This window comes from Anser brachyrhynchus (assembly GCF_964034855.1).
Source record: "Anser brachyrhynchus genome assembly, chromosome: Z".
Lineage (NCBI taxonomy): Eukaryota > Metazoa > Chordata > Aves > Anseriformes > Anatidae > Anser > Anser brachyrhynchus.
The window spans coordinates 4,331,643-4,358,166 of record NC_137697.1 but is presented as its reverse complement, the minus strand read 5'-3'; the positions used below and the strand labels follow the sequence as shown (position 1 = coordinate 4,358,166).

At 57.3% G+C, this 26,524-nt stretch overlaps 7 protein-coding genes across 10 annotated transcripts in view; 1 reads left to right on the top strand and 6 right to left on the bottom strand.

The window, feature by feature from the left end:
- The window catches only part of UBAP2 (ubiquitin associated protein 2), a 117,645-nt gene that overhangs the window by 73,493 nt on the left and 17,628 nt on the right, over positions 1-26,524 (top strand). The gene's annotated exons all lie outside the window — the stretch shown is intronic.
- On the bottom strand, positions 21-1,702 carry LOC308185998 (interferon). Its single transcript, XM_080574785.1, has one exon. The coding sequence runs from the start codon at positions 1,584-1,586 to the stop codon at positions 1,011-1,013; it is 576 nt and encodes a 191-aa protein (XP_080430911.1). The 5' UTR covers positions 1,587-1,702; the 3' UTR covers positions 21-1,010.
- LOC308185997 (interferon-like) lies at positions 2,329-6,577 on the bottom strand (the record flags this gene model as incomplete). Its single annotated transcript, XM_080574784.1, has 1 exon — positions 2,329-6,577. One exon carries the CDS (start codon positions 6,575-6,577, stop codon positions 6,002-6,004), a length of 576 nt encoding a protein of 191 aa, XP_080430910.1. The 3' UTR covers positions 2,329-6,001.
- LOC308185995 (interferon) lies at positions 9,385-10,077 on the bottom strand (the record flags this gene model as incomplete). The annotated part of the gene is made up of 1 exon (XM_080574782.1): positions 9,385-10,077. The coding sequence occupies exon 1, from the start codon at positions 9,958-9,960 to the stop codon at positions 9,385-9,387; it is 576 nt and encodes a 191-aa protein (XP_080430908.1). The 5' UTR covers positions 9,961-10,077.
- Positions 10,703-17,771, bottom strand: LOC308185996 (interferon-like). Its single transcript, XM_080574783.1, has one exon. It carries the CDS (start codon positions 14,951-14,953, stop codon positions 14,378-14,380), a length of 576 nt encoding a protein of 191 aa, XP_080430909.1. The 5' UTR covers positions 14,954-17,771; the 3' UTR covers positions 10,703-14,377.
- LOC308185993 (interferon-like) lies at positions 17,791-18,368 on the bottom strand (the record flags this gene model as incomplete). The annotated part of the gene is made up of 1 exon (XM_080574780.1): positions 17,791-18,368. Exon 1 carries the CDS (start codon positions 18,364-18,366, stop codon positions 17,791-17,793), a length of 576 nt encoding a protein of 191 aa, XP_080430906.1. The 5' UTR covers positions 18,367-18,368.
- Positions 24,629-25,206, bottom strand: LOC308185994 (interferon-like; the record flags this gene model as incomplete). Its single annotated transcript, XM_080574781.1, has 1 exon — positions 24,629-25,206. The coding sequence occupies exon 1, from the start codon at positions 25,202-25,204 to the stop codon at positions 24,629-24,631; it is 576 nt and encodes a 191-aa protein (XP_080430907.1). The 5' UTR covers positions 25,205-25,206.

Below are 26,524 nucleotides of genomic sequence, written 5' to 3'. Positions count from 1 at the left end.
GGTCCCAACCCACTGCCATGGTCTGGGGCACCTCCCTCCAGACCTGGTGCCGAAAACGCCATCCAGCCTGGACTTGAGCACTGCCAGGGACGGGGCATTCCCAGCTTCTTTGGGCAGCGTGTGCCGGTGCCTCAGCAGCGTTATAGTAAAGGATTTCTTTGGAAAGTGTAACGTAAATGTACCCTCTTTTAGTGGAAAGCCATTATCTGGCGTCCTCTCCCTCCACCCTCACAGAGTGAGTCCCTCCCCACCTTTCTCTTAGGTTCCCCCTAGTTACGGGAAGGTCACTAGCAGGTCTGTATGTGCCATGGCTGTGGGAGGGGGGTCTGTATGTGCCATGGCTGTGGGAGGGGGGTCTGTATGTGCCATGGCTGATGTGGGAGGTCCGTGGCAGGACCTTGCACATTTTGCCCTATGGCTCGTCGTTGGTGTTCAAAGAGCAGGAGGAAGGGAGCTGTTGTCCAAATCTGCGGCCCCGGGAAAGGTATCTGAAGTGAAGAGAATACGAAGTATTTGTGTCTGTCGTCTGGCTCTTGAGTGAGCGACCCGCAGGTCCGAGTGATGCAGCAAGCAGCACGGGGACACGGTGTGCAGGAGGGTGCTGTGCCCCATCTGCAGAGCATGCAGCTGAACGCCGAGCGAGGTGGCACGTCTTTTTCTTTGGTGCTGCCTGAGCGTGGAGCAGTTGTGGAGGCCCTGGGGAAGAGGATTTGGGGCTGGCCCCCGCACGCTGGAGCAGCCTTCTGCTCCCACCCCACCCCGTGCCAGCCCGAGCTGCCATGAGGGAGGGAGGGAAGGGGAGATGGCCCCGTGTTTGAGTCCTTGTGTGGGGCTCGGTGCGGTGGTTGTGTGTGGAGGTGGGCTGCCCCCTTGGGAGGTTCTGTACTGGTGAGACAAGAGCCACTGTTAAGGTTTGTAGAAAAGGTGAAGTTTATTTGTTTTCAATAAATAGTTGAATAAATAGATAAATAGGAGGCGGGAGGGAGGGAGGTGCGCGTGTGGGGCTCCTCTTAGCGCATGGCGCGGGTGAGGCGGTGGATGCGCTGGAAGCAGGCGTGAGCCTCGAGGCGGACGTGGTCCCAGGCGCAGGGGCTGTAGGTGTGGTTCTGGAGGAAGTGTTGGATGCAGCCGAAGTACTTGTTGATGCCGAGGTGAAGGTTGCGGGGCCCTCGCCTGTGGAAGCGCGTGGCGTCGGCTGGGAAGCAGCGCTCGAGGTGGTGGATGTGGTGCTGGAGCTGGTTGAGGAGGTCGTGGCGTGCGGTGTGGAGCCAGTGCGCGGGGGTGCTGGGGCTGCTGAGGGTGTCGAAGAGGTGCTGGAGGAGGTGGAGGGCGGCGTGTGCGGCTTGCTGTGTGTCGTTGGTGTCCAGGAGGGTGTCCGGGAAGGAGCAAGGCGCGTGTTGGTGCGGGCAGGGCTGCGTGGGGCTGGGAGCCATGTCGCGGAGGAGCTGGAGGCTGTCCCAGGGGAAGGCGCTGTCGTGGAGGCGCAGGGGGCTGCAGGAGAAGGCGTCGGCGGGAGGCGTGAGGAGGAGCAGGAGCGCCAGGGCGCTGTGGATGGCTGTTGGTGGTGGGGCTGCGGGCCCAGGCATGGTGGGTGTTGGGTCGCGCTGGGCAGGAGCCTGTTGGGGCTGGGTGGTGGTGCGGGTGGTGGCAGTGCTCGGGGTGCTGCCGTGTGTCGGGCTTTATGCGGTGCGGCATCTCTCTTTCCCTTCGTCTCTTTCTGGTTGGTGAGAGTTTCCGGCTGTGGTTTTCAGTTTTGGTGGTTGTGGTGTGTGGGGAAGTGCGTTGTTGGGGTGGCCCTGAGCGTGGTGCGGGTGCTGGAGGTACTTGGCTGGTGTTTTTTGTTGAGGTGGTGGGTAATCTGTCCTTAGTGTTTGTGTGGGGGATGTGAAAGTGGTGGGAAGAGGGTGCTGGCGCAGCTGTGTTGCGGATGTGCTTTTCTTTGTGTTTCCCTTTTGGCCTTGAGGGAGAGTAGTTGAGTACTCCCCAAGATCGCTCTTCCTCCCTAGGTCCGCTTTCCCTATGTCATGCCCTAGTGTTGGGTCTGGGTTTTTTCTTTGTGGTCTTATTTTGCCTGTCTGTTGCATTTTACTTTCAGCGCAGTCGTTCGTGGCAGGTTTAGAGGTGTTTCTGGAGGCAGGGGTGTTGTGAGCTGCTCGGTCCTACTGCGGTTCTGTGGTCAGGTATCGTTGGAGGAGATGTGTCCCTCGTCTTCCTGTGCTTTGAATGTCTGTCTGGATGGAGCTTCCCAAAGCTTGTCTGCTGCTTGTCCCTGTGTCGGATCACCCGTGTCTTGGGTTTGTGTGCGTTTTGTTTTTGGATGAAGAGGAACTTTATGGTAGCGTTTCCTGCAAATGAAGGGACCCCCAAGGGTCATGGAATCATAGAGTTTGGGGAAGACGTCTAAGATCATCTAGTTGAACCATTAATCTTGAATTAGAGTCCAGCAGTAACGCTTGGCATTACGTCCTGAATGTACGCGTTTCTCGAAGATCTCCAGGGATACTGACTCAACCATTTTGCCGGACAGCCTATTCCAATGCTGCCCAACCGTTTCAGTCATGAAATTTCTCCTTGTCTCCAAGCTAGACCTCTGCTGGTGAACCGTAAGGCCCTTTTCCCTCTTAGTGCTGTGGAGAAGAGCCCCGTTCTCCACCTTGCAACGCAACGTCCCTTAAGTTATTTGTGAAGTACAGCAAGGTCTCCCCTGAGCCCTCTTTCGTTCAAACGGAGGGACACAGGGTCCCTGTGCCCCCCTCGTAAGACTTGTTGTCTAGACCGTTCCCTAGCGTTGTTGCGCTAACTCATCAAGTCCATCTCGTGTCTCCAGAGAGGACACTGCATTGGTCGTGGTGCTGTACGTGCCTTCCTGCGAGGGGAGTGTTGTGGTTGACGGGAGGTTGTCTGCAGTGGTGGTGTGGTTGAAGGCAGGGTGTGCAAGCGCTGGGGCAGAGGCCGCGAGAGCGGTTGTGGTGTGGGTGTGTGAGGGTTTCCCTTTATTCCTTGAGGAGTGCTATCATGCTTTTCTTTTGCCCTTCAGAATTGCCTTTCTGAGCATGTGCTTTTGTTGTGTGAAGGCCGGTTGCTGGTCGTATTGGGTTTGGTTTTTGGTCTGTCTTTCCCCTTTGTTTTGGTATTAGTTCTTTGTGAAGCAGTAGAATGGCAAGGAGCTCTTTCCTCTGTCCTGGCATGTAGGCGTTGGTTGGTCCTTGTGGGACGAAGGCTGTCAAGAAGGCTGTGAAGGTGTCAGGAGGCAAGAAGAATTGTAGAACCATGTTATATTGTGAGTGTGAAGGGACCCTCAGGGATCACGGAGTCCAAGTCCCGGGTCCATGGTGGAGGAGCCAAGAACCAAACTGTATTTGTGAGAGCCTTGTCCAAGCACTCCTTGAGCTCCGGGAGGGTTTGGTGCCGTGACCATCTCCCTGTGGAGCGTGTTCCAGTGTCCAGCTACCTTGACTGGGAAGAACCTTTTCCTAAGAGGCAGGGTGACCCTCCCCTGTCCCAGCTCCATGGCGTTCCCTGGGGTCCTGTCGCTGTCCCCAGAGAGCAGAGCTCAGCGCCTGCCCCTCTGCTCCCTCATGAGGGAGCTGTAGGCCGGCATGAGGCGTCCCCTCCGTCTCCTCTATTGTTGGCTGCAGGAAGTGAGGGACCTCATCTACTGCTCACTCGTCTTGCTCTCCGGACCTTTCACAGTCTCCGTTTCCCTCCTTTGGAAGTTCTCCAATGGCTTTATGCCCTTGTTTTGTGGTACCCAGAAGTGTAGGGGGTGCTCGAGGTGAGGCTGCCCCAGAGCAGAGTGGGACAGTCCCTTCCCTCGCTGGGCCTGAGGCCGCCCAGGATACGGCTGTCCCTTTTGTCTGCCAGGGCATGCTGCTGGCTCATGTTGCGCTTGGTGTTGACCCAAACGCTGAGATGTGTTTCTGTGGGGCCGCTGTCTGGCCTGTGTTCCTCCCGTGTGCAGGTGAAGGCAGGGTTGCCCCGTCCCCGGTGCAGCCCAGTGCAGCGCTTGCTGTTGGTGCGCGTGAGGTGGTTGGTGAGTGCCCAGCCCTCTGGTTTGCCAAGGGCTCCGTGCAAGGGCTCTGTGTCCTCGCGGGAGTCCGCGCCTCTTGCGAGTGTAGCGGTGTTCGCTAAGTGACGTGTTCTGCCTTTGAGTCCTTCATCCAGGTTTTTTGTGAAGGCATTAAAGAGCCCTGTCCCTAAAATGGTGGGCTAGGGCATGCCGTTAGTGACTGGCTGCCAGCCTGCTGTAACCCCGTTTAGCGTAAGCCGCTGAGGCCGCCTCGTCTGGTGGTTGTTTTCCCATCGTGCTGTGTAGTTGATGAGCTGTTTGCTGTCCGTTTTGTCCAGAAGGGTACTGTGAGAGGAAGTACGAAAGCTTTGGTAGAATCACACAATCACAAAATACGAGGGATTGGAAGGGACCTTGGCCAATCATCTAGTCTGTTCCCACTGCCAGAGCAGGAAGACTTAGATGACGTCACACAAGAACGCATCCAGGCAGGTTTTGAATGCCTCCAGAGAAGGGGACTCCACAACTCCCGTGGTCAGCCTGTTCCAGTGTTCTCTCACCCTCACCGTGAAACAGTTTTGTCTCATGTGTACACAGAACGTGAGGTGTAACCTGAGTATTGCAGCTTGCACGCATTGCTTCTTGTCCTATCTTTAGATGTCAGAGAGAAGAACCTGTCTCCGTCCTCCTGACACGCATCCTTTACACATCGAGGTGACCCCTGAGTCTCGTGCTCTCCAAGCTAAAGAGACCCAGCTCCCTCAGCCGTTCGTCGTAAGGGAGATGCTCCACTCCCTTCCTCATCCTCGTGGCTGTGTGCGGGACTCTCTCAAGCAGTTCCGTGTCCTTAGTGAAGTAAGGGTCCGAGAACCGGAGACGATATTCCAGATGCGGTCTCAGCAGGGCAGAGTAGAGGGGAAGGAGAGGCTGTCTTAACGTAATAACCACAGCCCTTGTAATCCACCCCAGGATGCCATTGGCCTTCTTAGCCACGAGCGCACAGAGCTGGCTCCTGGTCATCGTGCTGTTCACCAGGACCCCCGGGTCCGTTTCCCCTTTGCTGCTGTCCAGCAGGACGGTCCCCAAGGCATCGTGGTGTCTGGAGTTGTGCTTGCCCAGATGCAGGACTCTACACTTGCCCTTGTTATATTTCATTAAATTTCTCCGTGCAGTGTAAAAAGATGACGTTGGGTGGTGTCCCTTGGTGAGGTAGGAGGGTACCGTTGTCCTGAGAGGAGAAGCTTGAGTCAAAGAGGAGATTCCTCTCGTGCAGCTGTGTTGGCTGTGACCAGGGAGTGCGTCATGCCCGTGAGCGTGCAGTGTGCGTGGTCAGGCGCGAAGGCCACGTTGATCCTGGGCCGTGTGGGTGGGAGAGCGGTCAGCGGGCTGTGAAGGGGCTGGTTGGCTGAGGAGCGGTGTGCCTGGCGAGGTCATCAGCGGTGTGGTGGAGGGAGGGGTTTGTGGTCGCTGAAGCTGTGGAGGTGGTAGGAGAGGAGTGGAGCGAGAGCGAGCTGTGCATGCTGATGGAGGCTGAGAGAAGGAGAGAGGGGCTGGGTGCGTGGGGGTGGTAGCTGCGAGGGTGTGCGTGGGGAGAGAGAGAGAGAGGGGCTGTTGGCAGAGGTGCCCCGGGACGGGACGGGAGAGGGGTGATGGAGACGAGTGTGGTTGGTGGGGTTGTCCCGAGATGGTTGAGTGGAAGCGCCTGAGCACTTGAGGGCTAAGCAGAAGTGTAAGGCTGGAGATGAGGGCATTATCCAGATGCCCTCAGGCCAGCGAGAGGGATGCTCTAGGACTGGTCAGGTTCTTACAAAAGGTCTTTATTTCCTTTGCATAAATAGTTAATAAATAGACGACAAGCTTGGTTGAAATAAATAGTTAAATAAGGAGGTGGTGGGTGGTGGTGGTCTGTGGGCTCTGGTCAGTTCTTGTCAGCGCCCCAGTGTGGTGGGCGAAGGGAGGCGTGAGGGCAGAGGTGCGCGTGTGGGGCTCCTCTTAGCGCATGGCGCGGGTGAGGCGGTGGATGCGCTGGAAGCAGGCGTGAGCCTCGAGGCGGACGTGGTGCCAGGCGCAGGGGCTGTAGGTGTGGTTCTGGAGGAAGTGTTGGATGCAGCCGAAGTACTTGTTGATGCCGAGGTGAAGGTTGCGGGGCCCTCGCCTGTGGAAGCGCGTGGCGTCGGCTGGGAAGCAGCGCTCGAGGTGGTGGATGTGGTGCTGGAGCTGGTTGAGGAGGTCGTGGCGTGCGCTGTGGAGCCAGTGCGCGGGGGTGCTGGGGCTGCTGAGGGTGTCGAAGAGGTGCTGGAGGAGGTGGAGGGCGGCGTGTGCGGCTTGCTGTGTGTCGTTGGTGTCCAGGAGGGTGTCCGGGAAGGAGCAAGGCGCGTGTTGGTGCGGGCAGGGCTGCGTGGGGCTGGGAGCCATGTCGCGGAGGAGCTGGAGGCTGTCCCAGGGGAAGGCGCTGTCGTGGAGGCGCAGGGGGCTGCAGGAGAAGGCGTCGGCGGGAGGCGTGAGGAGGAGCAGGAGCGCCAGGGCGCTGTGGATGGCTGTTGGTGGTGGGGCTGCGGGCCCAGGCATGGTGGGTGTTGGGTCGCGCTGGGCAGGAGCCTGTTGGGGCTGGGTGGTGGTGCGGGTGGTGGCAGTGCTCGGGGTGCTGCCGTGTGTCGGGCTTTATGCGGTGCGGCATCTCTCTTTCCCTTCGTCGCTTTCTGGTTGGTGAGAGTTTCCGGCTGTGGTTTTCAGTTTTGGTGGTTGTGGTGTGTGGGGAAGTGCGTTGTTGGGGTGGCCCTGAGCGTGGTGCGGGTGCTGGAGGTCCTTGGCTGGTGTTTTGGCTGGTGTTTTTTGGGGGTATTGGGAGGCGGGGGATGTGAAAGTGGTGGGGAGAAGGTGCTGCGGAAGGTGTGCCGCAGATGTGGTTCTTTTTTCTATTTCTGGTTTCTATTTTGGCCTGTAGGGGGATGTTTTTGTCGTAGCTTCATTGAAATTTCTCTTTCTGCCCAAGTCCACTTTCGCTATGCAATCCCGTAGCGTTAGGTTGTCGTCTTTGTACTATTAATGTGTTGCGTGTGTTTTCCCTTGTATGTGTTGATGTTTCTGATCTGGATAGGTTGGAGAGCTGGGCGATCAGCAACCGCATGAAGTTCAATAAGAGCAAGTGCTGGGTCCTGCACCTGGGACGGGGAAACCCTGGCTGCACGTACAGACTGGGCGATGAGACGCTGGAGAGCAGCCTAGAAGAGAGGGATCTGGGGGTTGTGGTAGACAGCAAGTTGAATATGAGCCAGCAGTGTGCCCTGGCGGCCAGGAGGGCCAACCGTGTCCTGGGGTGCATCAAGCACGGCATCGCTAGTAGGTCAAGGGAGGTGATTGTCCCGCTCTACTCTGCGCTGGTGCGGCCTCACCTCGAGTACTGTGTGCAGTTCTGGGCACCACAGTATAAAAAGGACATGAAACTGTTGGAGAGTGTACAGAGGAGGGCTACGAAGATGGTGAAAGGCCTGGAGGGGAAGACGTACGAGGAACGGCTGAGGTCACTGGGCCTGTTCAGCCTGGAGAAGAGGAGGCTGAGGGGAGACCTCATCACAGTCTACAACTTCCTCGTAAGGGGGTGTCGAGAGGCAGGAGACCTTTTCTCCATTAACACCAGTGACAGGACCCGCGGGAATGGGGTTAAGCTGAGGCAGGGGAAATTTAGGCTCGACATCAGGAGGGGGTTCTTCACAGAGAGGGTGGTTGCACACTGGAACAGGCTCCCCAGGGAAGTGGTCACTGCACCGAGCCTGTCTGAATTTAAGAAGAGATTGGATCTGAACTTTTGGGTAGACCTGTGCGGTATCAAGAGTTGGACTTGATGATCCTTAAGGGTCCCTTCCAACTCAGGATATTCTATGATTCTATGATTCTATTTGTGTTTTCCAAGGATTGCGAAGCGATGTTCTTCGAAGGAGCCTTAGGGAGGTGTCTGGTGTCCCCATTGCTTCGTGGTGGTTGTTTGAGAGGAGGTGGGTGTGGGTGTAGGTCCTCGGTCCCTGAATGTCTCTGTATGAGGAGCTCCTAGAGGCTTAAGCGTTTGAAGCTGCTGTGAGCATTTAGGACAGGCGTTTGCTTTGGGCAAAAGGAAGAAGGGGGGTTTTTCTTTTTGCGAGCTGGGTGTGTGTTGCCATTCGCATGGCCTCAGGCACCAAGTCTTGTGGTTGTTGCTTTCTGTTCCTTGTGAGCCGTGGCACGTGGAGAGAAGGTATAGTGCCCATCAGCTGTTTGTATGGCAAGGGTGTTGTTTTTGGGATGGGCTGAGCCCTGTTCCCTTTGTTATTTCTCTCACGTGGGAAGAGGTGAAGGAGGAGGCTTCCTGAGATCCTAGAATTTTTGGATGGTTGGGGTTAGAAAGGACCTTAAAGGTCAGCCGGTCCCAACCCACTGCCATGGTCTGGGGCACCTCCCTCCAGACCTGGTGCCGAAAACGCCATCCAGCCTGGACTTGAGCACTGCCAGGGACGGGGCATTCCCAGCTTCTTTGGGCAGCGTGTGCCGGTGCCTCAGCAGCGTTATAGTAAAGGATTTCTTTGGAAAGTGTAACGTAAATGTACCCTCTTTTAGTGGAAAGCCATTATCTGGCGTCCTCTCCCTCCACCCTCACAGAGTGAGTCCCTCCCCACCTTTCTCTTAGGTTCCCCCTAGTTACGGGAAGGTCACTAGCAGGTCTGTATGTGCCATGGCTGTGGGAGGGGGGTCTGTATGTGCCATGGCTGATGTGGGAGGTCCGTGGCAGGACCTTGCACATTTTGCCCTATGGCTCGTCGTTGGTGTTCAAAGAGCAGGAGGAAGGGAGCTGTTGTCCAAATCTGCGGCCCCGGGAAAGGTATCTGAAGTGAAGAGAATACGAAGTATTTGTGTCTGTCGTCTGGCTCTTGAGTGAGCGACCCGCAGGTCCGAGTGATGCAGCAAGCAGCACGGGGACACGGTGTGCAGGAGGGTGCTGTGCCCCATCTGCAGAGCATGCAGCTGAACGCCGAGCGAGGTGGCACGTCTTTTTCTTTGGTGCTGCCTGAGCGTGGAGCAGTTGTGGAGGCCCTGGGGAAGAGGATTTGGGGCTGGCCCCCGCACGCTGGAGCAGCCTTCTGCTCCCACCCCACCCCGTGCCAGCCCGAGCTGCCATGAGGGAGGGAGGGAAGGGGAGATGGCCCCGTGTTTGAGTCCTTGTGTGGGGCTCGGTGCGGTGGTTGTGTGTGGAGGTGGGCTGCCCCCTTGGGAGGTTCTGTACTGGTGAGACAAGAGCCACTGTTAAGGTTTGTAGAAAAGGTGAAGTTTATTTGTTTTCAATAAATAGTTGAATAAATAGATAAATAGGAGGCGGGAGGGAGGGAGGTGCGCGTGTGGGGCTCCTCTTAGCGCATGGCGCGGGTGAGGCGGTGGATGCGCTGGAAGCAGGCGTGAGCCTCGAGGCGGACGTGGTCCCAGGCGCAGGGGCTGTAGGTGTGGTTCTGGAGGAAGTGTTGGATGCAGCCGAAGTACTTGTTGATGCCGAGGTGAAGGTTGCGGGGCCCTCGCCTGTGGAAGCGCGTGGCGTCGGCTGGGAAGCAGCGCTCGAGGTGGTGGATGTGGTGCTGGAGCTGGTTGAGGAGGTCGTGGCGTGCGGTGTGGAGCCAGTGCGCGGGGGTGCTGGGGCTGCTGAGGGTGTCGAAGAGGTGCTGGAGGAGGTGGAGGGCGGCGTGTGCGGCTTGCTGTGTGTCGTTGGTGTCCAGGAGGGTGTCCGGGAAGGAGCAAGGCGCGTGTTGGTGCGGGCAGGGCTGCGTGGGGCTGGGAGCCATGTCGCGGAGGAGCTGGAGGCTGTCCCAGGGGAAGGCGCTGTCGTGGAGGCGCAGGGGGCTGCAGGAGAAGGCGTCGGCGGGAGGCGTGAGGAGGAGCAGGAGCGCCAGGGCGCTGTGGATGGCTGTTGGTGGTGGGGCTGCGGGCCCAGGCATGGTGGGTGTTGGGTCGCGCTGGGCAGGAGCCTGTTGGGGCTGGGTGGTGGTGCGGGTGGTGGCAGTGCTCGGGGTGCTGCCGTGTGTCGGGCTTTATGCGGTGCGGCATCTCTCTTTCCCTTCGTCTCTTTCTGGTTGGTGAGAGTTTCCGGCTGTGGTTTTCAGTTTTGGTGGTTGTGGTGTGTGGGGAAGTGCGTTGTTGGGGTGGCCCTGAGCGTGGTGCGGGTGCTGGAGGTACTTGGCTGGTGTTTTTTGTTGAGGTGGTGGGTAATCTGTCCTTAGTGTTTGTGTGGGGGATGTGAAAGTGGTGGGAAGAGGGTGCTGGCGCAGCTGTGTTGCGGATGTGCTTTTCTTTGTGTTTCCCTTTTGGCCTTGAGGGAGAGTAGTTGAGTACTCCCCAAGATCGCTCTTCCTCCCTAGGTCCGCTTTCCCTATGTCATGCCCTAGTGTTGGGTCTGGGTTTTTTCTTTGTGGTCTTATTTTGCCTGTCTGTTGCATTTTACTTTCAGCGCAGTCGTTCGTGGCAGGTTTAGAGGTGTTTCTGGAGGCAGGGGTGTTGTGAGCTGCTCGGTCCTACTGCGGTTCTGTGGTCAGGTATCGTTGGAGGAGATGTGTCCCTCGTCTTCCTGTGCTTTGAATGTCTGTCTGGATGGAGCTTCCCAAAGCTTGTCTGCTGCTTGTCCCTGTGTCGGATCACCCGTGTCTTGGGTTTGTGTGCGTTTTGTTTTTGGATGAAGAGGAACTTTATGGTAGCGTTTCCTGCAAATGAAGGGACCCCCAAGGGTCATGGAATCATAGAGTTTGGGGAAGACGTCTAAGATCATCTAGTTGAACCATTAATCTTGAATTAGAGTCCAGCAGTAACGCTTGGCATTACGTCCTGAATGTACGCGTTTCTCGAAGATCTCCAGGGATACTGACTCAACCATTTTGCCGGACAGCCTATTCCAATGCTGCCCAACCGTTTCAGTCATGAAATTTCTCCTTGTCTCCAAGCTAGACCTCTGCTGGTGAACCGTAAGGCCCTTTTCCCTCTTAGTGCTGTGGAGAAGAGCCCCGTTCTCCACCTTGCAACGCAACGTCCCTTAAGTTATTTGTGAAGTACAGCAAGGTCTCCCCTGAGCCCTCTTTCGTTCAAACGGAGGGACACAGGGTCCCTGTGCCCCCCTCGTAAGACTTGTTGTCTAGACCGTTCCCTAGCGTTGTTGCGCTAACTCATCAAGTCCATCTCGTGTCTCCAGAGAGGACACTGCATTGGCCGTGGTGCTGTGCATGCCTCCCTGCGAGGGGAGTGTTGTGGTTGACGGGAGGTTGTCTGCAGTGGTGGTGTGGTTGAAGGCAGGGTGTGCAAGCGCTGGGGCAGAGGCCGCGAGAGCGGTTGTGGTGTGGGTGTGTGAGGGTTTCCCTTTATTCCTTGAGGAGTGCTATCATGCTTTTCTTTTGCCCTTCAGAATTGCCTTTCTGAGCATGTGCTTTTGTTGTGTGAAGGCCGGTTGCTGGTCGTATTGGGTTTGGTTTTTGGTCTGTCTTTCCCCTTTGTTTTGGTATTAGTTCTTTGTGAAGCAGTAGAATGGCAAGGAGCTCTTTCCTCTGTCCTGGCATGTAGGCGTTGGTTGGTCCTTGTGGGACGAAGGCTGTCAAGAAGGCTGTGAAGGTGTCAGGAGGCAAGAAGAATTGTAGAACCATGTTATATTGTGAGTGTGAAGGGACCCTCAGGGATCACGGAGTCCAAGTCCCGGGTCCATGGTGGAGGAGCCAAGAACCAAACTGTATTTGTGAGAGCCTTGTCCAAGCACTCCTTGAGCTCCGGGAGGGTTTGGTGCCGTGACCATCTCCCTGTGGAGCGTGTTCCAGTGTCCAGCTACCTTGACTGGGAAGAACCTTTTCCTAAGAGGCAGGGTGACCCTCCCCTGTCCCAGCTCCATGGCGTTCCCTGGGGTCCTGTCGCTGTCCCCAGAGAGCAGAGCTCAGCGCCTGCCCCTCTGCTCCCTCATGAGGGAGCTGTAGGCCGGCATGAGGCGTCCCCTCCGTCTCCTCTATTGTTGGCTGCAGGAAGTGAGGGACCTCATCTACTGCTCACTCGTCTTGCTCTCCGGACCTTTCACAGTCTCCGTTTCCCTCCTTTGGAAGTTCTCCAATGGCTTTATGCCCTTGTTTTGTGGTACCCAGAAGTGTAGGGGGTGCTCGAGGTGAGGCTGCCCCAGAGCAGAGTGGGACAGTCCCTTCCCTCGCTGGGCCTGAGGCCGCCCAGGATACGGCTGTCCCTTTTGTCTGCCAGGGCATGCTGCTGGCTCATGTTGCGCTTGGTGTTGACCCAAACGCTGAGATGTGTTTCTGTGGGGCCGCTGTCTGGCCTGTGTTCCTCCCGTGTGCAGGTGAAGGCAGGGTTGCCCCGTCCCCGGTGCAGCCCAGTGCAGCGCTTGCTGTTGGTGCGCGTGAGGTGGTTGGTGAGTGCCCAGCCCTCTGGTTTGCCAAGGGCTCCGTGCAAGGGCTCTGTGTCCTCGCGGGAGTCCGCGCCTCTTGCGAGTGTAGCGGTGTTCGCTAAGTGACGTGTTCTGCCTTTGAGTCCTTCATCCAGGTTTTTTGTGAAGGCATTAAAGAGCCCTGTCCCTAAAATGGTGGGCTAGGGCATGCCGTTAGTGACTGGCTGCCAGCCTGCTGTAACCCCGTTTAGCGTAAGCCGCTGAGGCCGCCTCGTCTGGTGGTTGTTTTCCCATCGTGCTGTGTAGTTGATGAGCTGTTTGCTGTCCGTTTTGTCCAGAAGGGTACTGTGAGAGGAAGTACGAAAGCTTTGGTAGAATCACACAGAATCACAAAATACGAGGGATTGGAAGGGACCTTGGCCAATCATCTAGTCTGTTCCCACTGCCAGAGCAGGAAGACTTAGATGACGTCGCACAAGAACGCATCCAGGCAGGTTTTGAATGCCTCCAGAGAAGGGGACTCCACAACTCCCGTGGTCAGCCTGTTCCAGTGTTCTCTCACCCTCACCTTGAAACAGTTTTGTCTCATACTTACACAGAACGTGAGGTGTAACCTGAGTATTGCAGCTTGCACGCATTGCTTCTTGTCCTATCTTTAGATGTCAGAGAGAAGAACCTGTCTCCGTCCTCCTGACACGCATCCTTTACACATCGAGGTGACCCCTGAGTCTCGTGCTCTCCAAGCTAAAGAGACCCAGCTCCCTCAGCCGTTCGTCGTAAGGGAGATGCTCCACTCCCTTCCTCATCCTCGTGGCTGTGTGCGGGACTCTCTCAAGCAGTTCCGTGTCCTTAGTGAAGTAAGGGTCCGAGAACCGGAGACGATATTCCAGATGCGGTCTCAGCAGGGCAGAGTAGAGGGGAAGGAGAGGCTGTCTTAACGTAATAACCACAGCCCTTGTAATCCACCCCAGGATGCCATTGGCCTTCTTAGCCACGAGCGCACAGAGCTGGCTCCTGGTCATCGTGCTGTTCACCAGGACCCCCGGGTCCGTTTCCCCTTTGCTGCTGTCCAGCAGGACGGTCCCCAAGGCATCGTGGTGTATGGAGGTGTGCTTGCCCAGATGCAGGACTCTACACTTGCCCTTGTTATATTTCATTAAATTTCTCCGTGCAGTGTAAAAAGATGACGTTGGGTGGTGTCCCTTGGTGAGGTAGGAGGGTACCGTTGTCCTGAGAGGAGAAGCTTGAGTCAAAGAGGAGATTCCTCTCGTGCAGCTGTGTTGGCTGTGACCAGCGGGTGCGTCATGCCCGTGAGCGTGCAGTGTGCGTGGTCAGGCGCGAAGGCCACGTTGATCCTGGGCCGTGTGGGTGGGAGAGCGGTCAGCGGGCTGTGAAGGGGCTGGTTGGCTGAGGAGCGGTGTGCCTGGCGAGGTCATCAGCGGTGTGGTGGAGGGAGGGGTTTGTGGTCGCTGAAGCTGTGGAGGTGGTAGGAGAGGAGTGGAGCGAGAGCGAGCTGTGCATGCTGATGGAGGCTGAGAGAAGGAGAGAGGGGCTGGGTGCGTGGGGGTGGTAGCTGCGAGGGTGTGCGTGGGGAGAGAGAGAGAGAGGGGCTGTTGGGAGAGGTGCCCCGGGACGGGACGGGAGAGGGGTGATGGAGACGAGTTTGGTTGGTGGGGTTGTCCCGAGATGGTTGAGTGGAAGCGCCTGAGCACTTGAGGGCTAAGCAGAAGTGTAAGGCTGGAGATGAGGGCATTATCCAGATGCCCTCAGGCCAGCGAGAGGGATGCTCTAGGACTGGTCAGGTTCTTACAAAAGGTCTTTATTTCCTTTGCATAAATAGTTAATAAATAGACGACAAGCTTGGTTGAAATAAATAGTTAAATAAGGAGGTGGTGGGTGGTGGTGGTCTGTGGGCTCTGGTCAGTTCTTGTCAGCGCCCCAGTGTGGTGGGCGAAGGGAGGCGTGAGGGCAGAGGTGCGCGTGTGGGGCTCCTCTTAGCGCATGGCGCGGGTGAGGCGGTGGATGCGCTGGAAGCAGGCGTGAGCCTCGAGGCGGACGTGGTGCCAGGCGCAGGGGCTGTAGGTGTGGTTCTGGAGGAAGTGTTGGATGCAGCCGAAGTACTTGTTGATGCCGAGGTGAAGGTTGCGGGGCCCTCGCCTGTGGAAGCGCGTGGCGTCGGCTGGGAAGCAGCGCTCGAGGTGGTGGATGTGGTGCTGGAGCTGGTTGAGGAGGTCGTGGCGTGCGGTGTGGAGCCAGTGCGCGGGGGTGCTGGGGCTGCTGAGGGTGTCGAAGAGGTGCTGGAGGAGGTGGAGGGCGGCGTGTGCGGCTTGCTGTGTGTCGTTGGTGTCCAGGAGGGTGTCCGGGAAGGAGCAAGGCGCGTGTTGGTGCGGGCAGGGCTGCGTGGGGCTGGGAGCCATGTCGCGGAGGAGCTGGAGGCTGTCCCAGGGGAAGGCGCTGTCGTGGAGGCGCAGGGGGCTGCAGGAGAAGGCGTCGGCGGGAGGCGTGAGGAGGAGCAGGAGCGCCAGGGCGCTGTGGATGGCTGTTGGTGGTGGGGCTGCGGGCCCAGGCATGGTGGGTGTTGGGTCGCGCTGGGCAGGAGCCTGTTGGGGCTGGGTGGTGGTGCGGGTGGTGGCAGTGCTCGGGGTGCTGCCGTGTGTCGGGCTTTATGCGGTGCGGCATCTCTCTTTCCCTTCGTCGCTTTCTGGTTGGTGAGAGTTTCCGGCTGTGGTTTTCAGTTTTGGTGGTTGTGGTGTGTGGGGAAGTGCGTTGTTGGGGTGGCCCTGAGCGTGGTGCGGGTGCTGGAGGTCCTTGGCTGGTGTTTTGGCTGGTGTTTTTTGGGGGTATTGGGAGGCGGGGGATGTGAAAGTGGTGGGGAGAAGGTGCTGCGGAAGGTGTGCCGCAGATGTGGTTCTTTTTTCTATTTCTGGTTTCTATTTTGGCCTGTAGGGGGATGTTTTTGTCGTAGCTTCATTGAAATTTCTCTTTCTGCCCAAGTCCACTTTCGCTATGCAATCCCGTAGCGTTAGGTTGTCGTCTTTGTACTATTAATGTGTTGCGTGTGTTTTCCCTTGTATGTGTTGATGTTTCTGATCTGGATAGGTTGGAGAGCTGGGCGATCAGCAACCGCATGAAGTTCAATAAGAGCAAGTGCTGGGTCCTGCACCTGGGACGGGGAAACCCTGGCTGCACGTACAGACTGGGCGATGAGACGCTGGAGAGCAGCCTAGAAGAGAGGGATCTGGGGGTCGTGGTAGACAGCAAGTTGAATATGAGCCAGCAGTGTGCCCTGGCGGCCAGGAGGGCCAACCGTGTCCTGGGGTGCATCAAGCACGGCATCGCTAGTAGGTCAAGGGAGGTGATTGTCCCGCTCTACTCTGCGCTGGTGCGGCCTCACCTCGAGTACTGTGTGCAGTTCTGGGCACCACAGTATAAAAAGGACATGAAACTGTTGGAGAGTGTACAGAGGAGGGCTACGAAGATGGTGAAAGGCCTGGAGGGGAAGACGTACGAGGAACGGCTGAGGTCACTGGGCCTGTTCAGCCTGGAGAAGAGGAGGCTGAGGGGAGACCTCATCACAGTCTACAACTTCCTCGTAAGGGGGTGTCGAGAGGCAGGAGACCTTTTCTCCATTAACACCAGTGACAGGACCCGCGGGAATGGGGTTAAGCTGAGGCAGGGGAAATTTAGGCTCGACATCAGGAGGGGGTTCTTCACAGAGAGGGTGGTTGCACACTGGAACAGGCTCCCCAGGGAAGTGGTCACTGCACCGAGCCTGTCTGAATTTAAGAAGAGATTGGATCTGAACTTTTGGGTAGACCTGTGCGGTATCAAGAGTTGGACTTGATGATCCTTAAGGGTCCCTTCCAACTCAGGATATTCTATGATTCTATGATTCTATTTGTGTTTTCCAAGGATTGCGAAGCGATGTTCTTCGAAGGAGCCTTAGGGAGGTGTCTGGTGTCCCCATTGCTTCGTGGTGGTTGTTTGAGAGGAGGTGGGTGTGGGTGTAGGTCCTCGGTCCCTGAATGTCTCTGTATGAGGAGCTCCTAGAGGCTTAAGCGTTTGAAGCTGCTGTGAGCATTTAGGACAGGCGTTTGCTTTGGGCAAAAGGAAGAAGGGGGGTTTTTCTTTTTGCGAGCTGGGTGTGTGTTGCCATTCGCATGGCCTCAGGCACCAAGTCTTGTGGTTGTTGCTTTCTGTTCCTTGTGAGCCGTGGCACGTGGAGAGAAGGTATAGTGCCCATCAGCTGTTTGTATGGCAAGGGTGTTGTTTTTGGGATGGGCTGAGCCCTGTTCCCTTTGTTATTTCTCTCACGTGGGAAGAGGTGAAGGAGGAGGCTTCCTGAGATCCTAGAATTTTTGGATGGTTGGGGTTAGAAAGGACCTTAAAGGTCAGCCGGTCCCAACCCACTGCCATGGTCTGGGGCACCTCCCTCCAGACCTGGTGCCGAAAACGCCATCCAGCCTGGACTTGAGCACTGCCAGGGACGGGGCATTCCCAGCTTCTTTGGGCAGCGTGTGCCGGTGCCTCAGCAGCGTTATAGTAAAGGATTTCTTTGGAAAGTGTAACGTAAATGTACCCTCTTTTAGTGGAAAGCCATTATCTGGCGTCCTCTCCCTCCACCCTCACAGAGTGAGTCCCTCCCCACCTTTCTCTTAGGTTCCCCCTAGTTACGGGAAGGTCACTAGCAGGTCTGTATGTGCCATGGCTGTGGGAGGGGGGTCTGTATGTGCCATGGCTGTGGGAGGGGGGTCTGTATGTGCCATGGCTGATGTGGGAGGTCCGTGGCAGGACCTTGCACATTTTGCCCTATGGCTCGTCGTTGGTGTTCAAAGAGCAGGAGGAAGGGAGCTGTTGTCCAAATCTGCGGCCCCGGGAAAGGTATCTGAAGTGAAGAGAATACGAAGTATTTGTGTCTGTCGTCTGGCTCTTGAGTGAGCGACCCGCAGGTCCGAGTGATGCAGCAAGCAGCACGGGGACACGGTGTGCAGGAGGGTGCTGTGCCCCATCTGCAGAGCATGCAGCTGAACGCCGAGCGAGGTGGCACGTCTTTTTCTTTGGTGCTGCCTGAGCGTGGAGCAGTTGTGGAGGCCCTGGGGAAGAGGATTTGGGGCTGGCCCCCGCACGCTGGAGCAGCCTTCTGCTCCCACCCCACCCCGTGCCAGCCCGAGCTGCCATGAGGGAGGGAGGGAAGGGGAGATGGCCCCGTGTTTGAGTCCTTGTGTGGGGCTCGGTGCGGTGGTTGTGTGTGGAGGTGGGCTGCCCCCTTGGGAGGTTCTGTACTGGTGAGACAAGAGCCACTGTTAAGGTTTGTAGAAAAGGTGAAGTTTATTTGTTTTCAATAAATAGTTGAATAAATAGATAAATAGGAGGCGGGAGGGAGGGAGGTGCGCGTGTGGGGCTCCTCTTAGCGCATGGCGCGGGTGAGGCGGTGGATGCGCTGGAAGCAGGCGTGAGCCTCGAGGCGGACGTGGTCCCAGGCGCAGGGGCTGTAGGTGTGGTTCTGGAGGAAGTGTTGGATGCAGCCGAAGTACTTGTTGATGCCGAGGTGAAGGTTGCGGGGCCCTCGCCTGTGGAAGCGCGTGGCGTCGGCTGGGAAGCAGCGCTCGAGGTGGTGGATGTGGTGCTGGAGCTGGTTGAGGAGGTCGTGGCGTGCGCTGTGGAGCCAGTGCGCGGGGGTGCTGGGGCTGCTGAGGGTGTCGAAGAGGTGCTGGAGGAGGTGGAGGGCGGCGTGTGCGGCTTGCTGTGTGTCGTTGGTGTCCAGGAGGGTGTCCGGGAAGGAGCAAGGCGCGTGTTGGTGCGGGCAGGGCTGCGTGGGGCTGGGAGCCATGTCGCGGAGGAGCTGGAGGCTGTCCCAGGGGAAGGCGCTGTCGTGGAGGCGCAGGGGGCTGCAGGAGAAGGCGTTGGCGAGAGGCGTGAGGAGGAGCAGGAGCGCCAGGGCGCTGTGGATGGCTGTTGGTGGTGGGGCTGCGGGCCCAGGCATGGTGGGTGTTGGGTCGCGCTGGGCAGGAGCCTGTTGGGGCTGGGTGGTGGTGCGGGTGGTGGCAGTGCTCGGGGTGCTGCCGTGTGTCGGGCTTTATGCGGTGCGGCATCTCTCTTTCCCTTCGTCGCTTTCTGGTTGGTGAGAGTTTCCGGCTGTGGTTTTCAGTTTTGGTGGTTGTGGTTGTGGTGTGTGGGGAAGTGCGTTGTTGGGGTGGCCCTGAGCGTGGTGCGGGTGCTGGAGGTCCTTGGCTGGTGTTTTGGCTGGTGTTTTTTGGGGGTATTGGGAGGCGGGGGATGTGAAAGTGGTGGGGAGAAGGTGCTGCGGAAGGTGTGCCGCAGATGTGGTTCTTTTTTCTATTTCTGGTTTCTATTTTGGCCTGTAGGGGGATGTTTTTGTCGTAGCTTCATTGAAATTTCTCTTTCTGCCCAAGTCCACTTTCGCTATGCAATCCCGTAGCGTTAGGTTGTCGTCTTTGTACTATTAATGTGTTGCGTGTGTTTTCCCTTGTATGTGTTGATGTTTCTGATCTGGATAGGTTGGAGAGCTGGGCGATCAGCAACCGCATGAAGTTCAATAAGAGCAAGTGCTGGGTCCTGCACCTGGGACGGGGAAACCCTGGCTGCACGTACAGACTGGGCGATGAGACGCTGGAGAGCAGCCTAGAAGAGAGGGATCTGGGGGTTGTGGTAGACAGCAAGTTGAATATGAGCCAGCAGTGTGCCCTGGCGGCCAGGAGGGCCAACCGTGTCCTGGGGTGCATCAAGCACGGCATCGCTAGTAGGTCAAGGGAGGTGATTGTCCCGCTCTACTCTGCGCTGGTGCGGCCTCACCTCGAGTACTGTGTGCAGTTCTGGGCACCACAGTATAAAAAGGACATGAAACTGTTGGAGAGTGTACAGAGGAGGGCTACGAAGATGGTGAAAGGCCTGGAGGGGAAGACGTACGAGGAACGGCTGAGGTCACTGGGCCTGTTCAGCCTGGAGAAGAGGAGGCTGAGGGGAGACCTCATCACAGTCTACAACTTCCTCGTAAGGGGGTGTCGAGAGGCAGGAGACCTTTTCTCCATTAACACCAGTGACAGGACCCGCGGGAATGGGGTTAAGCTGAGGCAGGGGAAATTTAGGCTCGACATCAGGAGGGGGTTCTTCACAGAGAGGGTGGTTGCACACTGGAACAGGCTCCCCAGGGAAGTGGTCACTGCACCGAGCCTGTCTGAATTTAAGAAGAGATTGGATCTGAACTTTTGGGTAGACCTGTGCGGTATCAAGAGTTGGACTTGATGATCCTTAAGGGTCCCTTCCAACTCAGGATATTCTATGATTCTATGATTCTATTTGTGTTTTCCAAGGATTGCGAAGCGATGTTCTTCGAAGGAGCCTTAGGGAGGTGTCTGGTGTCCCCATTGCTTCGTGGTGGTTGTTTGAGAGGAGGTGGGTGTGGGTGTAGGTCCTCGGTCCCTGAATGTCTCTGTATGAGGAGCTCCTAGAGGCTTAAGCGTTTGAAGCTGCTGTGAGCATTTAGGACAGGCGTTTGCTTTGGGCAAAAGGAAGAAGGGGGGTTTTTCTTTTTGCGAGCTGGGTGTGTGTTGCCATTCGCATGGCCTCAGGCACCAAGTCTTGTGGTTGTTGCTTTCTGTTCCTTGTGAGCCGTGGCACGTGGAGAGAAGGTATAGTGCCCATCAGCTGTTTGTATGGCAAGGGTGTTGTTTTTGGGATGGGCTGAGCCCTGTTCCCTTTGTTATTTCTCTCACGTGGGAAGAGGTGAAGGAGGAGGCTTCCTGAGATCCTAGAATTTTTGGATGGTTGGGGTTAGAAAGGACCTTAAAGGTCAGCCGGTCCCAACCCACTGCCATGGTCTGGGGCACCTCCCTCCAGACCTGGTGCCGAAAACGCCATCCAGCCTGGACTTGAGCACTGCCAGGGACGGGGCATTCCCAGCTTCTTTGGGCAGCGTGTGCCGGTGCCTCAGCAGCGTTATAGTAAAGGATTTCTTTGGAAAGTGTAACGTAAATGTACCCTCTTTTAGTGGAAAGCCATTATCTGGCGTCCTCTCCCTCCACCCTCACAGAGTGAGTCCCTCCCCACCTTTCTCTTAGGTTCCCCCTAGTTACGGGAAGGTCACTAGCAGGTCTGTATGTGCCATGGCTGTGGGAGGGGGGTCTGTATGTGCCATGGCTGTGGGAGGGGGGTCTGTATGTGCCATGGCTGTGGGAGGGGGGTCTGTATGTGCCATGGCTGATGTGGGAGGTCCGTGGCAGGACCTTGCACATTTTGCCCTATGGCTCGTCGTTGGTGTTCAAAGAGCAGGAGGAAGGGAGCTGTTGTCCAAATCTGCGGCCCCGGGAAAGGTATCTGAAGTGAAGAGAATACGAAGTATTTGTGTCTGTCGTCTGGCTCTTGAGTGAGCGACCCGCAGGTCCGAGTGATGCAGCAAGCAGCACGGGGACACGGTGTGCAGGAGGGTGCTGTGCCCCATCTGCAGAGCATGCAGCTGAACGCCGAGCGAGGTGGCACGTCTTTTTCTTTGGTGCTGCCTGAGCGTGGAGCAGTTGTGGAGGCCCTGGGGAAGAGGATTTGGGGCTGGCCCCCGCACGCTGGAGCAGCCTTCTGCTCCCACCCCACCCCGTGCCAGCCCGAGCTGCCATGAGGGAGGGAGGGAAGGGGAGATGGCCCCGTGTTTGAGTCCTTGTGTGGGGCTCGGTGCGGTGGTTGTGTGTGGAGGTGGGCTGCCCCCTTGGGAGGTTCTGTACTGGTGAGACAAGAGCCACTGTTAAGGTTTGTAGAAAAGGTGAAGTTTATTTGTTTTCAATAAATAGTTGAATAAATAGATAAATAGGAGGCGGGAGGGAGGGAGGTGCGCGTGTGGGGCTCCTCTTAGCGCATGGCGCGGGTGAGGCGGTGGATGCGCTGGAAGCAGGCGTGAGCCTCGAGGCGGATGTGGTGCCAGGCGCAGGGGCTGTAGGTGTGGTTCTGGAGGAAGTGTTGGATGCAGCCGAAGTACTTGTTGATGCCGAGGTGAAGGTTGCGGGGCCCTCGCCTGTGGAAGCGCGTGGCGTCGGCTGGGAAGCAGCGCTCGAGGTGGTGGATGTGGTGCTGGAGCTGGTTGAGGAGGTCGTGGCGTGCGCTGTGGAGCCAGTGCGCGGGGGTGCTGGGGCTGCTGAGGGTGTCGAAGAGGTGCTGGAGGAGGTGGAGGGCGGCGTGTGCGGCTTGCTGTGTGTCGTTGGTGTCCAGGAGGGTGTCCGGGAAGGAGCAAGGCGCGTGTTGGTGCGGGCAGGGCTGCGTGGGGCTGGGAGCCATGTCGCGGAGGAGCTGGAGGCTGTCCCAGGGGAAGGCGCTGTCGTGGAGGCGCAGGGGGCTGCAGGAGAAGGCGTCGGCGGGAGGCGTGAGGAGGAGCAGGAGCGCCAGGGCGCTGTGGATGGCTGTTGGTGGTGGGGCTGCGGGCCCAGGCATGGTGGGTGTTGGGTCGCGCTGGGCAGGAGCCTGTTGGGGCTGGGTGGTGGTGCGGGTGGTGGCAGTGCTCGGGGTGCTGCCGTGTGTCGGGCTTTATGCGGTGCGGCATCTCTCTTTCCCTTCGTCGCTTTCTGGTTGGTGAGAGTTTCCGGCTGTGGTTTTCAGTTTTGGTGGTTGTGGTTGTGGTGTGTGGGGAAGTGCGTTGTTGGGGTGGCCCTGAGCGTGGTGCGGGTGCTGGAGGTCCTTGGCTGGTGTTTTGGCTGGTGTTTTTTGGGGGTATTGGGAGGCGGGGGATGTGAAAGTGGTGGGGAGAAGGTGCTGCGGAAGGTGTGCCGCAGATGTGGTTCTTTTTTCTATTTCTGGTTTCTATTTTGGCCTGTAGGGGGATGTTTTTGTCGTAGCTTCATTGAAATTTCTCTTTCTGCCCAAGTCCACTTTCGCTATGCAATCCCGTAGCGTTAGGTTGTCGTCTTTGTACTATTAATGTGTTGCGTGTGTTTTCCCTTGTATGTGTTGATGTTTCTGATCTGGATAGGTTGGAGAGCTGGGCGATCAGCAACCGCATGAAGTTCAATAAGAGCAAGTGCTGGGTCCTGCACCTGGGACGGGGAAACCCTGGCTGCACGTACAGACTGGGCGATGAGACGCTGGAGAGCAGCCTAGAAGAGAGGGATCTGGGGGTCGTGGTAGACAGCAAGTTGAATATGAGCCAGCAGTGTGCCCTGGCGGCCAGGAGGGCCAACCGTGTCCTGGGGTGCATCAAGCACGGCATCGCTAGTAGGTCAAGGGAGGTGATTGTCCCGCTCTACTCTGCGCTGGTGCGGCCTCACCTCGAGTACTGTGTGCAGTTCTGGGCACCACAGTATAAAAAGGACATGAAACTGTTGGAGAGTGTACAGAGGAGGGCTACGAAGATGGTGAAAGGCCTGGAGGGGAAGACGTACGAGGAACGGCTGAGGTCACTGGGCCTGTTCAGCCTGGAGAAGAGGAGGCTGAGGGGAGACCTCATCACAGTCTACAACTTCCTCGTAAGGGGGTGTCGAGAGGCAGGAGACCTTTTCTCCATTAACACCAGTGACAGGACCCGCGGGAATGGGGTTAAGCTGAGGCAGGGGAAATTTAGGCTCGACATCAGGAGGGGGTTCTTCACAGAGAGGGTGGTTGCACACTGGAACAGGCTCCCCAGGGAAGTGGTCACTGCACCGAGCCTGTCTGAATTTAAGAAGAGATTGGATCTGAACTTTTGGGTAGACCTGTGCGGTATCAAGAGTTGGACTTGATGATCCTTAAGGGTCCCTTCCAACTCAGGATATTCTATGATTCTATGATTCTATTTGTGTTTTCCAAGGATTGCGAAGCGATGTTCTTCGAAGGAGCCTTAGGGAGGTGTCTGGTGTCCCCATTGCTTCGTGGTGGTTGTTTGAGAGGAGGTGGGTGTGGGTGTAGGTCCTCGGTCCCTGAATGTCTCTGTATGAGGAGCTCCTAGAGGCTTAAGCGTTTGAAGCTGCTGTGAGCATTTAGGACAGGCGTTTGCTTTGGGCAAAAGGAAGAAGGGGGGTTTTTCTTTTTGCGAGCTGGGTGTGTGTTGCCATTCGCATGGCCTCAGGCACCAAGTCTTGTGGTTGTTGCTTTCTGTTCCTTGTGAGCCGTGGCACGTGGAGAGAAGGTATAGTGCCCATCAGCTGTTTGTATGGCAAGGGTGTTGTTTTTGGGATGGGCTGAGCCCTGTTCCCTTTGTTATTTCTCTCACGTGGGAAGAGGTGAAGGAGGAGGCTTCCTGAGATCCTAGAATTTTTGGATGGTTGGGGTTAGAAAGGACCTTAAAGGTCAGCCGGTCCCAACCCACTGCCATGGTCTGGGGCACCTCCCTCCAGACCTGGTGCCGAAAACGCCATCCAGCCTGGACTTGAGCACTGCCAGGGACGGGGCATTCCCAGCTTCTTTGGGCAGCGTGTGCCGGTGCCTCAGCAGCGTTATAGTAAAGGATTTCTTTGGAAAGTGTAACGTAAATGTACCCTCTTTTAGTGGAAAGCCATTATCTGGCGTCCTCTCCCTCCACCCTCACAGAGTGAGTCCCTCCCCACCTTTCTCTTAGGTTCCCCCTAGTTACGGGAAGGTCACTAGCAGGTCTGTATGTGCCATGGCTGTGGGAGGGGGGTCTGTATGTGCCATGGCTGATGTGGGAGGTCCGTGGCAGGACCTTGCACATTTTGCCCTATGGCTCGTCGTTGGTGTTCAAAGAGCAGGAGGAAGGGAGCTGTTGTCCAAATCTGCGGCCCCGGGAAAGGTATCTGAAGTGAAGAGAATACGAAGTATTTGTGTCTGTCGTCTGGCTCTTGAGTGAGCGACCCGCAGGTCCGAGTGATGCAGCAAGCAGCACGGGGACACGGTGTGCAGGAGGGTGCTGTGCCCCATCTGCAGAGCATGCAGCTGAACGCCGAGCGAGGTGGCACGTCTTTTTCTTTGGTGCTGCCTGAGCGTGGAGCAGTTGTGGAGGCCCTGGGGAAGAGGATTTGGGGCTGGCCCCCGCACGCTGGAGCAGCCTTCTGCTCCCACCCCACCCCGTGCCAGCCCGAGCTGCCATGAGGGAGGGAGGGAAGGGGAGATGGCCCCGTGTTTGAGTCCTTGTGTGGGGCTCGGTGCGGTGGTTGTGTGTGGAGGTGGGCTGCCCCCTTGGGAGGTTCTGTACTGGTGAGACAAGAGCCACTGTTAAGGTTTGTAGAAAAGGTGAAGTTTATTTGTTTTCAATAAATAGTTGAATAAATAGATAAATAGGAGGCGGGAGGGAGGGAGGTGCGCGTGTGGGGCTCCTCTTAGCGCATGGCGCGGGTGAGGCGGTGGATGCGCTGGAAGCAGGCGTGAGCCTCGAGGCGGACGTGGTCCCAGGCGCAGGGGCTGTAGGTGTGGTTCTGGAGGAAGTGTTGGATGCAGCCGAAGTACTTGTTGATGCCGAGGTGAAGGTTGCGGGGCCCTCGCCTGTGGAAGCGCGTGGCGTCGGCTGGGAAGCAGCGCTCGAGGTGGTGGATGTGGTGCTGGAGCTGGTTGAGGAGGTCGTGGCGTGCGCTGTGGAGCCAGTGCGCGGGGGTGCTGGGGCTGCTGAGGGTGTCGAAGAGGTGCTGGAGGAGGTGGAGGGCGGCGTGTGCGGCTTGCTGTGTGTCGTTGGTGTCCAGGAGGGTGTCCGGGAAGGAGCAAGGCGCGTGTTGGTGCGGGCAGGGCTGCGTGGGGCTGGGAGCCATGTCGCGGAGGAGCTGGAGGCTGTCCCAGGGGAAGGCGCTGTCGTGGAGGCGCAGGGGGCTGCAGGAGAAGGCGTTGGCGAGAGGCGTGAGGAGGAGCAGGAGCGCCAGGGCGCTGTGGATGGCTGTTGGTGGTGGGGCTGCGGGCCCAGGCATGGTGGGTGTTGGGTCGCGCTGGGCAGGAGCCTGTTGGGGCTGGGTGGTGGTGCGGGTGGTGGCAGTGCTCGGGGTGCTGCCGTGTGTCGGGCTTTATGCGGTGCGGCATCTCTCTTTCCCTTCGTCGCTTTCTGGTTGGTGAGAGTTTCCGGCTGTGGTTTTCAGTTTTGGTGGTTGTGGTTGTGGTGTGTGGGGAAGTGCGTTGTTGGGGTGGCCCTGAGCGTGGTGCGGGTGCTGGAGGTCCTTGGCTGGTGTTTTGGCTGGTGTTTTTTGGGGGTATTGGGAGGCGGGGGATGTGAAAGTGGTGGGGAGAAGGTGCTGCGGAAGGTGTGCCGCAGATGTGGTTCTTTTTTCTATTTCTGGTTTCTATTTTGGCCTGTAGGGGGATGTTTTTGTCGTAGCTTCATTGAAATTTCTCTTTCTGCCCAAGTCCACTTTCGCTATGCAATCCCGTAGCGTTAGGTTGTCGTCTTTGTACTATTAATGTGTTGCGTGTGTTTTCCCTTGTATGTGTTGATGTTTCTGATCTGGATAGGTTGGAGAGCTGGGCGATCAGCAACCGCATGAAGTTCAATAAGAGCAAGTGCTGGGTCCTGCACCTGGGACGGGGAAACCCTGGCTGCACGTACAGACTGGGCGATGAGACGCTGGAGAGCAGCCTAGAAGAGAGGGATCTGGGGGTCGTGGTAGACAGCAAGTTGAATATGAGCCAGCAGTGTGCCCTGGCGGCCAGGAGGGCCAACCGTGTCCTGGGGTGCATCAAGCACGGCATCGCTAGTAGGTCAAGGGAGGTGATTGTCCCGCTCTACTCTGCGCTGGTGCGGCCTCACCTCGAGTACTGTGTGCAGTTCTGGGCACCACAGTATAAAAAGGACATGAAACTGTTGGAGAGTGTACAGAGGAGGGCTACGAAGATGGTGAAAGGCCTGGAGGGGAAGACGTACGAGGAACGGCTGAGGTCACTGGGCCTGTTCAGCCTGGAGAAGAGGAGGCTGAGGGGAGACCTCATCACAGTCTACAACTTCCTCGTAAGGGGGTGTCGAGAGGCAGGAGACCTTTTCTCCATTAACACCAGTGACAGGACCCGCGGGAATGGGGTTAAGCTGAGGCAGGGGAAATTTAGGCTCGACATCAGGAGGGGGTTCTTCACAGAGAGGGTGGTTGCACACTGGAACAGGCTCCCCAGGGAAGTGGTCACTGCACCGAGCCTGTCTGAATTTAAGAAGAGATTGGATCTGAACTTTTGGGTAGACCTGTGCGGTATCAAGAGTTGGACTTGATGATCCTTAAGGGTCCCTTCCAACTCAGGATATTCTATGA

Coding starts and splice junctions, on each gene's coding strand:
- LOC308185998 (XM_080574785.1), bottom strand. CDS start 1,586: ATGCCTGGGCCCGCAGCCCCACCACCAACAGCCATCCACAGCGCCCTG.
- LOC308185996 (XM_080574783.1), bottom strand. CDS start 14,953: ATGCCTGGGCCCGCAGCCCCACCACCAACAGCCATCCACAGCGCCCTG.